Source organism: Nylanderia fulva, unplaced genomic scaffold, assembly GCF_048542155.1.
Source record: "Nylanderia fulva isolate GAGA-0341 unplaced genomic scaffold, ASM4854215v1 Scaffold2, whole genome shotgun sequence".
Classification (NCBI taxonomy): domain Eukaryota; kingdom Metazoa; phylum Arthropoda; class Insecta; order Hymenoptera; family Formicidae; genus Nylanderia; species Nylanderia fulva.
Window position 1 is genome coordinate 3,543,006 of NW_028190263.1, and position 15,044 is coordinate 3,558,049.

At 35.8% G+C, this 15,044-nt stretch overlaps 2 protein-coding genes across 2 annotated transcripts in view; both read right to left on the minus strand.

The window, feature by feature from the left end:
• Window positions 1–6,707, minus strand: part of LOC114942909 (uncharacterized) — a 63,317-nt gene extending 56,610 nt beyond the window's left edge. Inside the window, exon 1 of the mRNA XM_029318389.2 lies at window positions 6,450–6,707. The gene's annotated coding sequence lies outside the window, so the exon portion shown is untranslated. The remainder of the gene's footprint in view (window positions 1–6,449) is intronic.
• Window positions 6,708–12,353: 5,646 nt separating this feature from the next.
• On the minus strand, window positions 12,354–14,996 carry LOC114943031 (uncharacterized). Its single transcript, XM_029318592.2, has 4 exons — window positions 14,948–14,996; window positions 14,191–14,457; window positions 13,024–13,387; window positions 12,354–12,600 (listed from the first exon to the last, which is right to left on the minus strand). The coding sequence occupies exons 1-4, from the start codon at window positions 14,994–14,996 to the stop codon at window positions 12,354–12,356; spliced, it is 927 nt and encodes a 308-aa protein (XP_029174425.2).
• Between the last annotated feature and the right edge of the window lie 48 nt (window positions 14,997–15,044).

Genomic DNA, 15,044 nt, shown 5'->3' on the forward strand with positions numbered 1-15,044 from the left:
GAAACGTTACCTATACACGTGTTTATAGTTTATAATTGATAGCTTGTAGTTATAAGTAGCTTTAAAATACTTATATATATATATATATATATATATATATATATAAAGAGAGAGAGAGAAAGAGAGGAATAAGAGACATCGACTAAAGAACGGAGATAGTTTTTAGCATGTTGCATTTTCGCTTATGTAATGGTTCGAGTTAAATGTTAGTGCACGCTGCTAATGTTAATAGTTTCTACTTCTTGCTGAGTACGAATGAAGAGCGCAAACTGCTCAACAAGTAAGTAAAGCGTCATTATTAGTGTTAACAGTGTGCTTCGAATACGCGAGGCTATTTATGGCATGCATAAAGTGCACCGTACATTTGAACCTTTGTCATCCTCACACGGTCTCACGAGCTATATTCTTCTTTAGAAGGGAAAAACTGCAAAGTTATTATTATATTATTACTCGTCATGGTCTACTTTCATCAAATTACGCCAAGTTCGAATAAGTGATATAAAAAGCGACAATGAAAAGGAGTTACATAGGTATATATATACACAAGATGATTATTGAAACTTTTATCGATGCAATTCTGTTTATTTATACGTTATAATATAGTATTTATTAATGATTTAAATTAAAAAATTACAGGATACTTCAGCGGGAGTTTAAAAGCTTTTCTGCGGTAAATAACATTGATAAACGCATTAAATGGGTTTTGATGCGGCATTCAACATCAGCCTTTTGCTTTTAGATCATGCTTGAAACAACAAGGCAAAGCGGGCGTAACAAAGCAGAAGGCGAGTATCTCCTTTGCATACTCGATCTCCTCTCTCACTCTCTCTCGGGTTTTCCCTTTCGATAAAAGAGCAGAATATAACTCCCGTTAAACGATTCCGAGATCCGCGGTTAAAGAATGGACGATCGAACCCGGAAATGAACACCAGCGATACGGTGCATGTATATGCATTCGCGCGCAGCTACGTGAACGATACGACGTGCAATCTAAAGCCTAGACCGCCGTGCCAAAAATAGAATCTGGGTTTATAGCGATGGAGCAATAGCCCCTTTCTAAGTATCGAACGTGTAAGCACTGTCATCCTCGAAAATGCCGAGGAAGGCGGAGAAAAATTGCACATAGCGTAGATGCTGAGTACTTTTCAAGCTTTGTCGAGAGATTTTTCCATCTTTGATTGGCTCGTCCGCTTTACGGATAAATGCTCCCCGTTTTAAAGGGCGATATGAAAAAGTAATACACAAGATGTCGTAGAAGAAATCTATCTCTATCTTTCGCGTGGGAGATAGACGCGCTTTGAGCGCGAAAAAACGCGGTGGATCCATTCTCGTCTTTTTAATGAATATCTAGCATACTTAATTCTCAAATATCGTTGTACTAACAATTAATCCGCGAAATAAAATTCCGTTTAATTCTCCTGATGCTCGAGTGCTTTATGAGAAGCTCGAAAGAGAATTGTTTCGCGCAAGCGACGTTTCCGACGTCCCTTTAAAAGCACTAAGACTCCGGAAGTTCACGGGATGATGAGGTTGGATTTTATCTATCGATTTGGAGATTTACACACACAGAAGGAGATTAAAGTAGAGAGTCGACATTGCCTTTCTATCTCTCTTTTCTCGTAGCAGCTGTTGTATAATCGGATTATATAACAGAACTAGCGAGTCTCGCTGGTGTAGTATCAAAACTATCAAACATCAATAATTTTCAGTCTGGGACCGATTGGCCAGTGCAGATGTGCTCTGAGGCAATAAGATGAAATTAAACAAACGTTGTCCCAGGGCAAATACAGATAATTGATTTTGCTGATAAACATACATATGCATTTACACAGATGTGTTTTCTTGCCATGATTTTCTCGCGGCTTATTTTAGGGGTGACAAAAAAGCAGCGCACAAGTGATATCTATCAGTAACAAAGCGTCATAGACAACTTTACATATGTGCATATACATACACATATATAATATTTAATCTGAACATACAAACTAGTGTTTTCAAACGAAATTTCGCTTTTATCAATAGCACGTGGTGTATATGTGAATTCATTGTTATACAAGATGTAAGACAAATATTTCATATTGTTTTGCGTCGAAAGAACAACTGTTGTACACAAGGTGTTTCAATAACCGGCGAAATACGCACGTCGTATTATTTCGATGTTATCGATATTTCATGTCAATTTCTCTCTCTCTCTTGGATAAAAATATTGCGATGATCCGTTCTATATCTGCAGGGGCAGACTTTACACGAGGAAAAAGCACAAGCAGAAGGTGTATCGACCGGTGTACGTTAAATGCGATGCGTGAGAATGCTCGGTGAGGGTTGAAGTTGATAAGTGAACGACAACTAGTTATTGAGCTTGATTTGACACCCCTCATTTTCCATAACGCCCGTTTTCGTATACATATATCTCGCAATATCGCTCGCGTGTCGATTATCGTGCGTCCTCGACGATACGAGACTCTACGTGTTTGCAGATGATCGTGTAGATTTGGGGATCATCGCTGTTGATTCGACCATTTAGACTACAAATGGTTCTGCGGAGATAAGATGGCCCGCTTCGATTTCGTTTCCTTTTTTACGTGTTTTTTTTTGCAAATGATCTACTAGATACGATAATAACACTCTTTATGGTAATAGGTAAAATAATATGCAATAGCACGAGCAGAGAAACGTTAAAGTTGGAACTACAATCATTAGCACATCAATTAAGATATGTCTTTGGAAATTGTGCAAAAAATTTAAATGTTTTATAATACAAATATACACTTAGTATTAACTTAGACGTATAAAACAAAGATCATCTCTTGCTGTCTGCGAGAAAAAATTAATCAAGATTAATATACATTTTTTGACAAAAATAATTATATAGAATTTAATTTTTTATTGAAATTGGGCATCAGAGATAAAAACTAGATAAGGTTTATTTAATCGCGTTATAATAAATTGCTTTAAAAGATTAGTAATAACAATAAGGATGAAAAGTGAGAAGCGCATATGAATCTGATGCAAATTTAATAGATTCTTCACGCGATTGTCGAACATTCTCGATTAAAGTCCATGGGAACTACGCAAAACCTTGACTGACTTATCTGATCCCACGTTATCGGTTGTGTTCTAATATCCGGAAAACTTACTTGAAATTATTGTTCGTTTTGTACGAGAAACGACGAAGAAATGAGAATATGGTCTAGTTTCGGCGCAGTAAAAAGTAAAGTTTCCGATTTTCTGATGAAATTACGCATTTGTCAATCACAGGCGCGGAAATTTAATTTCTCGAAGCACTTTTCATTTATTTCACCGATACTTTCAAAATCAATGAATTATTGTTAACGTTTGTTGACTCTTCATTTTCATCTGTTTATAAAATTTAGCTTTCAGGGTTTCTTCGTTCTTTCTTTCTTTTGTGAGTTATGGTTTAAAATTGTAGGATAAAGTACACGTAATGCAAATTTTTGAAATAGTTGGCATTGTTTCTTTTGTAGATGAATTTCACTTTTAGAATAATAATTTAGAATAAATTCAGATGTTACATATTTTTCTTTAATGAAGTAAATGACATGTATATATATATATACAATGCAAATAATCGCGCGTGTAGATTTGAAATAAATGATAAATTGCATATTGACAGTTCGGTTTGCAGCGCTAGTATATTTACTAACTGAGAAATGATTGATTGTAATAAATATAAAAAATAAAAAATAAGGAAAAAAAGCGAATATAGTTAGAAATAAAACACAAAATAGCTAGGTGACAAATATAAAAAGTGTAAAAACGAGAACGAACTGGCGCGCGTGTAATTCGCCCTTTCTAAATAGTCCAAGTGTTAACAATCTTTTTCTTTATGTTTGTTTATGTTTCAAAGTCTAGATATGGATCGTGTTGTTTCTCGAGTATTTTTGCAAATGTTACATTCGAAATCTCGACGACCTTAAATTTATTCAGAACTGCGGAAGTTAGGTTGCAGTGTTTAAAAGGTCTTTGTATATCGTGACTGTCTATTTTTGGACACGAACGTATATCTCTACTTTACCATTATCTCTACGGGATACATACTTCTTCCCTCGAGAATTCAAAAAATAAATAAGATCAAATTTAGAAACGGTGTGTGAGCAGATTGCGCAATAATTTTTGTGATTTTTTTTCGTCGCTATATCCGCGTCTGTTCAACCTGACGTCAATTCGGACGAGGGATTCTCTCCTGCAAAAATAGAATTAAAATCACAAAATGGTTTCTCCCATTCGATATGCGCAGCTGACCGGTGAGTGCGCGTATTCGCATGAATACATTGATTGCGTGCTTTTCAGAATTACTGAAAGTTCCGGAGTCCCTTTAATACGTTTCCCTTTAAACGCGCTTTCTAGGCAGCGAAATTGCTTTCTCGCAATTCTCGATTTGTCTCTTTTAAGGATGCGCTGATACACGTTCCTGTGTTTATTTAGATTGCGTCGAAGAAAGGTGTAGAAGACAACTTTGAACAGTAACATAAATAACAAATGCGTTATTACAAGAGAGAAAATACATCTAAAAAAAATAGTATTTTTCTTTTTCAATAATGTTATTGTATATTATCGATAAATATTATCAATAGAATATGAAATTTTAACACTGATCCTATACATTTAAAATATATACGCTCTTCTCCTTTCGCAAGCGATTTATTTCCATGCAAAATATAATACAAATACTTTGTTGATGCTGATAACATTTATATTTATTTAAAGAATAGGCAAAAGTTAACACACGTACGTCATGTTGGATGATTGTCGCGCGAAGAACGAGAAACATCATCATCGCAACTCTCCGTGCATTGAGCTTCCCGATTGAATTATATATGCTTGCAAGAGAGAGAGAGAGGTCGTACAGCTTCATTTTTCAAAAAATTTATTCAACTTTTCATAGAGAGGCATTACGCGTGAAATTTTTTAACGAGATCCATATATCTAAATACAACCTCTTTAAATACATTATTTCATTATTTTATCGTCAGTGAAAAAAGGAGTCACTTTTGCGAAACATGACTGATTAGATTAGGATATGGAGATTTATCACACAAGAGAGAGAGAAGGAGAGAACGCCCGCTTTGTGTCGGTGAAACGTGTCCGAAATACGTGTCGTAGGTAAACACGATAGGGGTGGCAGGTGTTGTGTTATCGCGCGTTGAGACCGAACGAAATTCAATGCTATTGCCATCGCGAATAGAACTCGCGTGTAATTGGCGAGGCTAGACTAAATTAACAATGCATAATGCATACCTCTTCCCTTTAGCGCTGCCTGCCGTCGGCTTACTGTCCGTAATATGCATACGAGAGTAATTGCCATAGTCATGGAATCGATCTCGTATTCGTCTCTCTATGGAGCCTTCGGAATAATTCACGTCTTCGAAATAAACGGAAACATGGTTCGTTCATCCACGAGCAATTTATCATCGCGTAAACTCTGACGCGGAAAGAAAGGAAGCTGGGTATATCGGATTTAATTTAACTTTTTCTTTTTAGATCAACTCCACGAATATATACATGTTACAATATAATTTCTTTGTAAAAAAAGTGAGAATTTTTTATTTCTCGAGAATATTCGATGTTATATATTATGTAATTTGAAGAAATGTGATTATCTCATTTGTGTGTGAAACAGACGTGTCCTCTTCCTTTTTTTCTTTCTCGATTACATTAAAAAAATGTAATGACTACCGACACTATATTATGCTTAAAAGATCAATAATCAGATAATGAAATTAGTTGTGATCAGATAGTAAAAACAATTTAAATGTAAAATACGCCAAGAGATAATGTATACCTGTTTGTGTTGCACAGGCGTCAATTTACTGATCGAAATGATCAATTAACAAGAGATAGGAGACGATTAAATTTAAACGACTGGTGGATTAATTAAAGCCTAGACGCCTTTAATTATATGTTGAAGACATTTTTCTCGATGTAACGAAATTATTCTATTTAATTTTGATGCATGTTGACCGATGCGTGTTGACGGCGTCTTAATTATTTTCGCGCCGCTAAACCATCGCATGCTTTGCATCTATAAGTGACGGCGAGCCTACCTGATCCGATGCAAGGGCAAATATTTATTGGTTGTCGGACTATTTGGTCTTACAATTAGAGAAGCACATTTCCTTTCTTATACCTGGTCAAAATTTCAGCGATACGCCCACAATACACGTTTATTACACTTTAAAATTAATTTCCTTGCAAAGCTGCAAATTTCGCGATTGATCTCGATGAGGTCGCGCTCCGAGTTCAAGGTCCTCTCTCTTGCTTGGATTAATAAAAGATTCTCGAATGTAATTTACAATGTAATTTATGTAAAACCGACTCGAAAGTTTGTCCGCCAAAATATTTTATCATATCCTAGATCCATCACAGATATATCGATTATTTCACTCGAAGAAACAGTCGAACGATTAATGAATTTTTCATCGACTTACCCAAGGTTGGCCCGCCGATTCAAGGATCGCGATGCCGCACTTCCATCTTCGAGCCCTCGATCATTCGATAATCGAAGCAGATCACTCCTCGGATCGATATTCGCAGGATATTGAGGAAAAATCGAGGATTTCATTGAACTTCGCGAGAGACCGATGACAAGCACCACGAGAGCGCGATATGCACGCGGTTCGGGTAGCGTCGCGACGCCGCGTGCAGACTGAAGAGCCGCCGATCTCTCTTCCTGTTCTCCGGCGGCGTCCGAGGGAGAGTATGCGGACGCGCCTGCCAACATCGGGTCGCCGCCGTCGCCGCTTCCTCCTCCACCACCGCGACATTCAACCTCCCCCTCGATGCGGCCAGCCAGAGGACGCTGCTGCGGATCCCGCGTGGCCACGTGGTGCGCAAACGTCAACCGGAACCGCTCGTCCGTTCGCCGGCTCAACCGCGACAACAACGGTGACGGTGACGTGGACGCGAAAGAGAGCGAACGTAAGAAGCGGGAAAACGTCTCGAGTTGCGACGTCCCATCTCCTCATCCTCGTTGTCGTCCTCGAGAAGGCGCGATGCAGCCCTCACGATCGATCCGTTTCCTCCCCTTTCGATGTGTGCACCGCGGCGACAGGACGCGACGCACCCGCAGCCAAGTGAGCGGAATGAGTATAATGCTCGGGACAATACGGCGCGACGATGGTGGAGGAGGGTGGACGGTGATCCGACGCGGAGTCTCCGTGGAGGAGGACGAGGGTGGAAAAAGGCGACGGGGAGAACGCTCGTAAATTTTCGGGGCTAAGGTTCACGGGCTAGTCAAGGTCGCGGGATACTTGTCGGCGTATGTGATTGTAGCGAGAGATAAGAGGGAGAGAGAGAGAGATCCGGAGAGATGTCATTGTATATACAGAATGTTTCAGAACTGGCGGAAAAGTTTTTAATTAGCAGATTACTGGTATCATTCGGAGATGATTTTTCCTCAGCAAAAATGTCGAGACACCAATAATTTTTGAATTATAAGCAGTTGAAAAGAAAGGTTTTTTTTGGAAACTACTCTTTGTGGAAAAAAAACTATATTCTTCAGTTAATTTTAATACAATTTTAATATAAGGCTTACAATTAGTTATAATGATATAATAACAATAAAAATTGGGAACAAGCTAAAAATGATGGTCTTTCTCCACATTTTCACTAAGGAAGAATCGTCTCCAAAAGATACCAGGAAGAAAAGATTTTTTGGAAATTACTCTTTGTGGAAAAAAACTACAATCTTCAGTTAATTTTAGGTAGGAGTTTGCTTTAATAGAATTTTAATATAAGGCTTACAATTAGTTGTAATGATACATAATAGCAAAAATTGGGAACAAGCTAAAGATGATGGTCTTCCTCAACATTTTCACTAAGGAAGAATCGTCTCCAAATGATATCAGAAATCTGACATTAAAAACTTGTCCGCCAGTTCTGAAACACCCTGTATAAGAACATGGAATCGAATCGTGCTCTATCTGGAGGAATTCGAATTTTTCGAGCAAGTTAGACAGTTGACTTTGTTTTTGCCAAGACACGATCTTGTATCAATCACACTTCATCTTATCATTGTAGCTTGTAGAACTAATCTTGGAAGACAGCCATTAAGCTGAAAAGTAAAGAAAACGACGTAATGCTTACAAGTACCTTACAAGTATGTAGCGTGATGCACTTATACTCTCTAAATGGGTAACGCTGTTGTTTGGATATTCTCTGTGAAAGATAAATTGTCCGCTGTAAGATCTGTGCATTTTTGCCATCTATTCGTTGCTTAGATGTTTAAATCTGATTTAAAATCTTTTATGTAGCGTATAAAATCAGTATGCAAAGCAAATAGTCTGATATAAAATGCAATCTTGAAGATGTATAAATATCTAGCTTAAAAATTGACTTTCTATTCTTTTTTCTCTTCTTTCTTTTCTTATTCTCTGTAAGTATATATTTTATAAAATAGGGATATATTTTTTCAGAAAAAACGGATACCTATAAGAAAAAAGTTTACGATAAATGTTTCAAACTGCAACTATTAAACGAACGAACAAAAAGTAGTGAAAAAAAAGTAGATAATGCATCAGGTATATATGGAAGCTTGAAAGCTAGACAAGGTCACGCGATTGTTCGATCAGTTCGCAGATATAACGGAAACATTCTAAGTAGAAGTTTCTGGAATTGAACGAGAGTTGTGTCGTAACCTGGAAGCTGGACTTATGCAAAGTTTTATAGTATTTGCAACAAATTATATCGTGTGAGATTATCAGTTTTTGATTGACGAGAATAAAGTTATATAACTTGATGGGATTCTGTTTTATAACTATTTGATAATGCGTATGACAAATGATACGAATAATATCCACATATTTAACTTTGGTTAATACACGAGCCCTTTAGAAGCCAAATTAATCAAATTCATTTGTTACAAATTATTTTTAGTATTGGAAATTGGAACGTTAATTATTATCTTTAGTACTAACATTTAAAACATTATAAAACATCCCTGGTAGAAATTGCCTTGCCGGTGCCACGACACTTGCTAGCACCATGCAAGTTTGCCACACTACAGCCTTATCTAAAAGAATTGGAAAGATACATATCAGGGCCATCCTTGCGCCTGATACATAAATTGCGTGGTATTCATTATAAAGTTAAACGGCCACAAGTCTGGATTTGATCAGACTTCTAATGCGGCCCATATTTGCGCCACGTCAATTGCTGTTGAGATTTTTATTGATTTTCACATTTAATGTATATCTTTTGTCATACATATATCTCTTGTTTTTTGGATCCTTTCCTTTGCCTGGATTTTTTGCATGCAGGGAAATTGTTAAACGAGTATTTAGACGTCTACGCAGAAATTTGTGCGCATATATATAAATATATTGTTAAATGGAACTCTTCCGGGCTTTGTTTATTAACAAATACATTTTTTTCTGTCGTAAATAATCTAAAAGTAAGTACTCATAATTTTTGGCACCAAACACAGGGACGACTGTAATAAATTGTTAAACGAGTATTTAGGCGTCTACGCAGAAATTTGTGTGCATATATATAAACATCTCGTTAAACGGAACTCTTCCGGGCCTTGTTTATTAACAAATACATTTTTTTCTGTCGTAAATAATCTAAAAGTAAGTACTCATAATTTTTGGCACCAAACACAGGGACGACTGTAATAATAACTACAATTTTATCAAACATTAGAGACTTTAAGAAATTGGTCGAGAATAAGAAAAATTATACAAGAGAACAATATAAAGTAGATCAATTTAATCAATTAGACGTCTGAGATGTACATAAATAAGAAAAAACCATGTATTTTATTTTAAATTCATTCTTTGTCGAGAAAAATTCTATACAGAATAAGTAATCAATAAGAGATTTAATGGATAATTGCGAGGTTTTAAAAATAATAAATTTAAGAAAAAGAGAGAGAGAAAAAGGTTTAGTTTTTATATTACCAATTTAATTTTGACAAGTAAAACTTATATATTGTTTCGCCGAAGAAAAATAATTCTTTTTCCTCGGGAAACTAATTCTATTCATCGTTGCTAGAAAGCTCTAACGCTCGAACTTTGGCATATTCTTTTTTACAAAATATATGAGCACAACGTTTATGGCGAGACTTGCGAGAATGAAAATATCCCTTTTTAAAGTTACGTTTACGAAGTACACCAATACTTTCATACAAATCTTAATATTAAATTACTTTTCGTGCGTGCAATCATCCTAATTTTTTAAAGTAGGTATATTAAATATTTTATTTGAAATGCAAGTTTTTAAACATTTTTGAAAATTGAAATGTCTGATTCCCCTCCTCCCATAACAAGCATATGGATCAAAAAATTCACATAATTTTTCACTTTAATATAATTTAATATGAATTTGCAGTCAAAAGGACCATAAAAAAGAATCTTAAATAATTTATATAATTAACAGAATAGTTTTATTATATTACATTAATACTATACATATTATACATATGTTTTATGCCTTTTTTTTACACTCAATCTAACGTCAAAATTAACAGTAGACATATATGAAGCTGCCATTACGCTTAGAATTAAAGAGGCATTGTCGTTACCTGTTTATGATGAAACTTTTAACCTTCTCGCGCAATCGCAGCATCTTGGAGAACTGACCGAATAGCGGATGTAGTTATTATTGAGGGATAAAAATTCCGCAGGTTCTGCGTTTATATTTTGCGGACACGCGCGTGGGAAATTATCTCTATTGGGTACCGTCTTTATGTTCGTCCAATTAAGGGACATTACACACAATTTCCGTAATTCGTAGGCTGCCCTTATTTTTCTTTTCCGGACGACTTTATCGCACAGACACGCGTTGATATTTCATAATATTCCTGACGTTTTCGTGTCTCTTTGTACGACACGTGCACACATGGAATATTAAGATTGCTTAGGGAGACCTCCATGATTTCACTAATAGCCAAATTTTTGTCTCGACGATTGCGAATTATTTGTTTGTAAAGATGAAATTACCTACTGTTTATATAGCGAAAAAACGCCGCTTCTAAGAGAATTCATATCCTTGTCTCATGTCTTTTATGTTGTACTTACTTTCTTATATTAGCGCAATAAGAGAGAAAAGAACTAGGGTTTATTTAACAAATAATCTATTTCCTACATCTTTTTGCGTAATTTGTATATTAATATTGCTTCTCTCTTCACAAGTTAACTTGTGAAGATAGAAGCAATATTAATATACAAATTACGCAAAAAAGATTAATTTGTATATTAATATTGCTTCTCTCTTCACAAGTTAACTTGTGAAGAGAGAAGCAATATTAATATACAAATTACGCAAAAAAGATGTAGAAAATAGATTATTTGTTGTGAGAAACTATAACTTCTAAATAAAAAATATAGAAATAATTTTACGATTTAAATTGATTAATTCAATTTCATAAAAATTTTCAGATAATTCTTAAAAGACTTGTGGTTTGGAAATGAATCATTCTGATAATAAATATTATAAAGCAAAAATGTGTATCTAATTATTAAAAGTATATAATTAGATTAAGAAATTATTATTGTATTATTTCGCATTTCTCTTTGCGTCTACATTGACGACATTTGTCTCTAACGCGTTTTACCATTTTTTCATTCCTCCACTAATAAAAGCATGAAGAAATGAACTAGATCAATTTAGCTGGTAAAAGCTTCCTCGGGATTTACAGTATCGTGCAACATCTATCCTGAATTGCTGATGGAATTGATTCCAATTCACACGCAAGCGTATGAAGGGGACGCGCAATTCTAGACTCCGTCCGCAAGATCCTCGGATTCCATTTTGAACGCGGATTACGTATTTTACCGCAGCGTGATCAGCCTGCTCGATGCTCATCTTGCTTCTTGCTCCTGACAGAAATACCGAATTGTAAGATATCTTCGAAGAAAATCCCGAAGAATTTTTGCTCAACGATTGGCGTCATAAATCCGCGAGAAAAATTTAACCTCCGAGCAATTTTATAAGTTTTTGGAGTCGTAAAATAATTCTTTACTCTGGACCTGGGTATATAACTTTGAAAAGAGTCCAGAATTTTAGGCTGAAAACCATTTTTTCTGTCACTTTTGATCGGAAATTCTTGATTTATTTCGAAATAAAATCTAACACGCCTCTCCCTCGATAAATGATGATTATATGTGTTTGTAAGAGAACGCACGACGCATTTTTATTACGGAATTACGTGTATTATTATTGCACATTGAAGACCACGACCATTTACACATTTACATTTGTATCACATATTTAAAATTGTAAACAAATATGAAAAAGTGTAAATAAATTGGGGCGATTATACAAGATTAATTTTCTGTCACTTGTGAAATTAAACGAGAAAGTTTCTCTTTTAGAAAAAAATTGCAATCAAGTTAGGATTTCGTAATGTCAGTTTTCTTTCCCTCTTCCTCGTCGTCGGTTTCGTCCTCGTCGGCCGACAAATCCGAGCCGTTTTCTTCTTCAGTCTTCTTCGTGGATTGCCCCTCGTCGAGCTGCTTCGATCGCGTGGTCTTTGGCTCCCTTTCTATGTCGTCCGTGTGAATATTGCTCTTTCGATCGTTCTCATCCATCTCGTAATCGTCCACCTCGTCCTCGGCAACCTCTTCGGGATTCTGCGGGCTGGAAATCCCTTTGACCGTTTTATCGCGTTTCTAGACTTATACTGTGGCACAGAGTGCAAATACACTCTGAGCGATTATGACGCTAGATGCTAATTATTTCGCCTAACAGGGGCAATTATGTGGCGGTATAAATAATTTCATCGATCGTACGACGATGCGTATTATTAGAGGAACGTTAATTAGAAGACCTCACATTATAGATGTAAATATTTTATCTCTTATTTACATTTAACTGATTTTAAATATTCATGGATTATTAATACATTATTTTATTCATATTTAACTCATTCGCGATTCGTAGGATTTCGCGCTCTCGAGATTCTAATCATGTGATATTGTGCGATATATTGGGAACGTTATTATCGGAATTAATATGCATTGTTATGCACGCAATTATGCGTCAACTATGTCTGACAATTACCTGCCATATCTACTGCGTACTCTGGGCGATCTGCTCCTACTCCTCCTTCTACGTCTCCTGCTTCTCGTCCTGCTTCTGCGACGTCTTCTCGAGACGCTTCTCGATCGTCGACCCCGTGGGCGACCTCTTCGTCTCCTTCGTTTCCGTTGCTCTTGCACTTGGAGGTCCTCGAGTCTGGCCGGTGAGTCGCGTTCCTTAGACAGACCCGTGTCGCATGTATCAATTCTGCTCGTCCGCGGGTTGCTCTTCATCAAGTCCGCGGATACGTGTAGAACTTTATACGTCGAGTCGGAGGGAATAAGATAGCCGGACTCGACAGCGAAATCTAACGCCTCCTTAATATACTTTCTCGCCTTCCTCGTGCCTGTCAAAGGAAACTTGTGAAATTTATCCGAGGTAAAAAGTTATTTCGAACAAGTAGCTGCTCTCACGTATCATATTTCTCTCTTTCTCTCTATAGAACGTAGTTACTTTAATATCTATATAAATGTTAGATATAAATTTAATATGTTATATAGTTATTAACAAGATATGTGTGTTATTAAATTTCCAATATACTATTTAATTATATTTAAATTAGATATGTATTAAACTGCGAATATAAATTGAATTTTGTATTGATAAAACAAGTTTGTGGAATATATCAATCGTATTGACTACGACGACACATGTGTCATGTATTAATTTTTATTTAAAATGTTATTTATAGCATACTTAAAATATGGTATCAATTGTAGAATATTTGCAGATATAATAAACAATCATCGATATTGCGCAAGGAATTAAAAAGGACCGCGGAGAAGTCACGTATAAAATCAAAAATCAAAAAGCTAACAAAAGCAGGAGGAGAAAGAGAAAGAGAAAGAAGAGATCATCCAGCAAAGTGCATATTAAATACAGGTGTCAGAAATAATTTATAATTAGCGTAGAAGAAAAAGAAAAAAGGAGAAAAGGTAAAAGTACCGTCCGGCAGAATGGGCAGTAGATAAAACAGATAATGATCAGACGTACTTTATAATTGGCGTAATAATTGCGTAGAGAGTTTCTACGTATTAATCTACATAATAACGCGTTCTCAATATCGATGATTAAATACCCAATGTTCTAGTCTGAGTTGCGTGTGGGTGAAATGATTGATAACTACTACTGGCTCAATTAATGCCTTACCTTCGCCGCCCACGCATTTTCGCAAGTACGAGATCGGTAGATTTGTGGAAGTAGGACGTCGCTTAACACGGCGCGTTTTCGAAACCCTATCCTTATGTATTCTATAGCCCATGTTCCTGCCGGCGAGTCTCGAAGTATCCGCGGAATCCAAGACTTCGTCGTTCTCTCGGCTGCAGCAGCGACACTTGGTTGGGAGAGCGCGTTCCGTGTCGTTGACGAGGAACTTGTAGATTAACTCGGGAATGTTCGGCTTGCGACGATGAGATTCTGTGGAGAGATTGTATTAGATTGAACAGATATTTATTTGTAATAAAAAAACTGTGCAATTACATCAAGAGACCGTGAAAAATTGGATAAAGTATGTTGACGCACTCTGTTAATGCTAATTAAATGCTGCTGATATCAAATATATTATATCAATCAAAATCAGAGCTGTATTTTGAATACAAACAAGCTGAGTACAAGCTAATAACACATTGATAAATTTATATGTAATTATAATTAATTTTAATTGATGAATTAGAAATATATAAAAATAAATATCTATAATATAATATTTAATTTATATATATACAATTATTATTTTATTAATTTATATTTTAATTTAAGAGATTTTTTCTTTCTTTTTTATTATATCCAATTAAAATTTGTATAAAGCTTGTTGCATGTTAGGTTAAAAAATATAAAAATTTTAAAAGAGAGAGAAAAAAGATGAAAAAATCATTCTTTTTTTTAGTGCGTCGAAATTATCACTCACTCATTCTTTGGTGGCTTTGCGCATTTCGATGTTTCTTTATGCGAGCCATTTTGTGCTTACTGTTGGTTCCAATATTTCTTTAGACGGTGTGAAAAAT

Bases quoted from the DNA above. Each gene is read 5' to 3' on its own strand.
- LOC114943031 (XM_029318592.2), bottom strand. From the start codon at position 14,996: ATGGCTCGCATAAAGAAACATCGAAATGCGCAAAGCCACCAAAGAATG. The intron at 13,388-14,190 runs GTAAGGCATTAA...TTCCTTTGACAG, and splicing joins AAAATGCGTGGGCGGCGAAG to GCACGAGGAAGGCGAGAAAG. The intron at 12,601-13,023 runs GTAATTGTCAGA...AGGGATTTCCAG, and splicing joins GTACGCAGTAGATATGGCAG to CCCGCAGAATCCCGAAGAGG.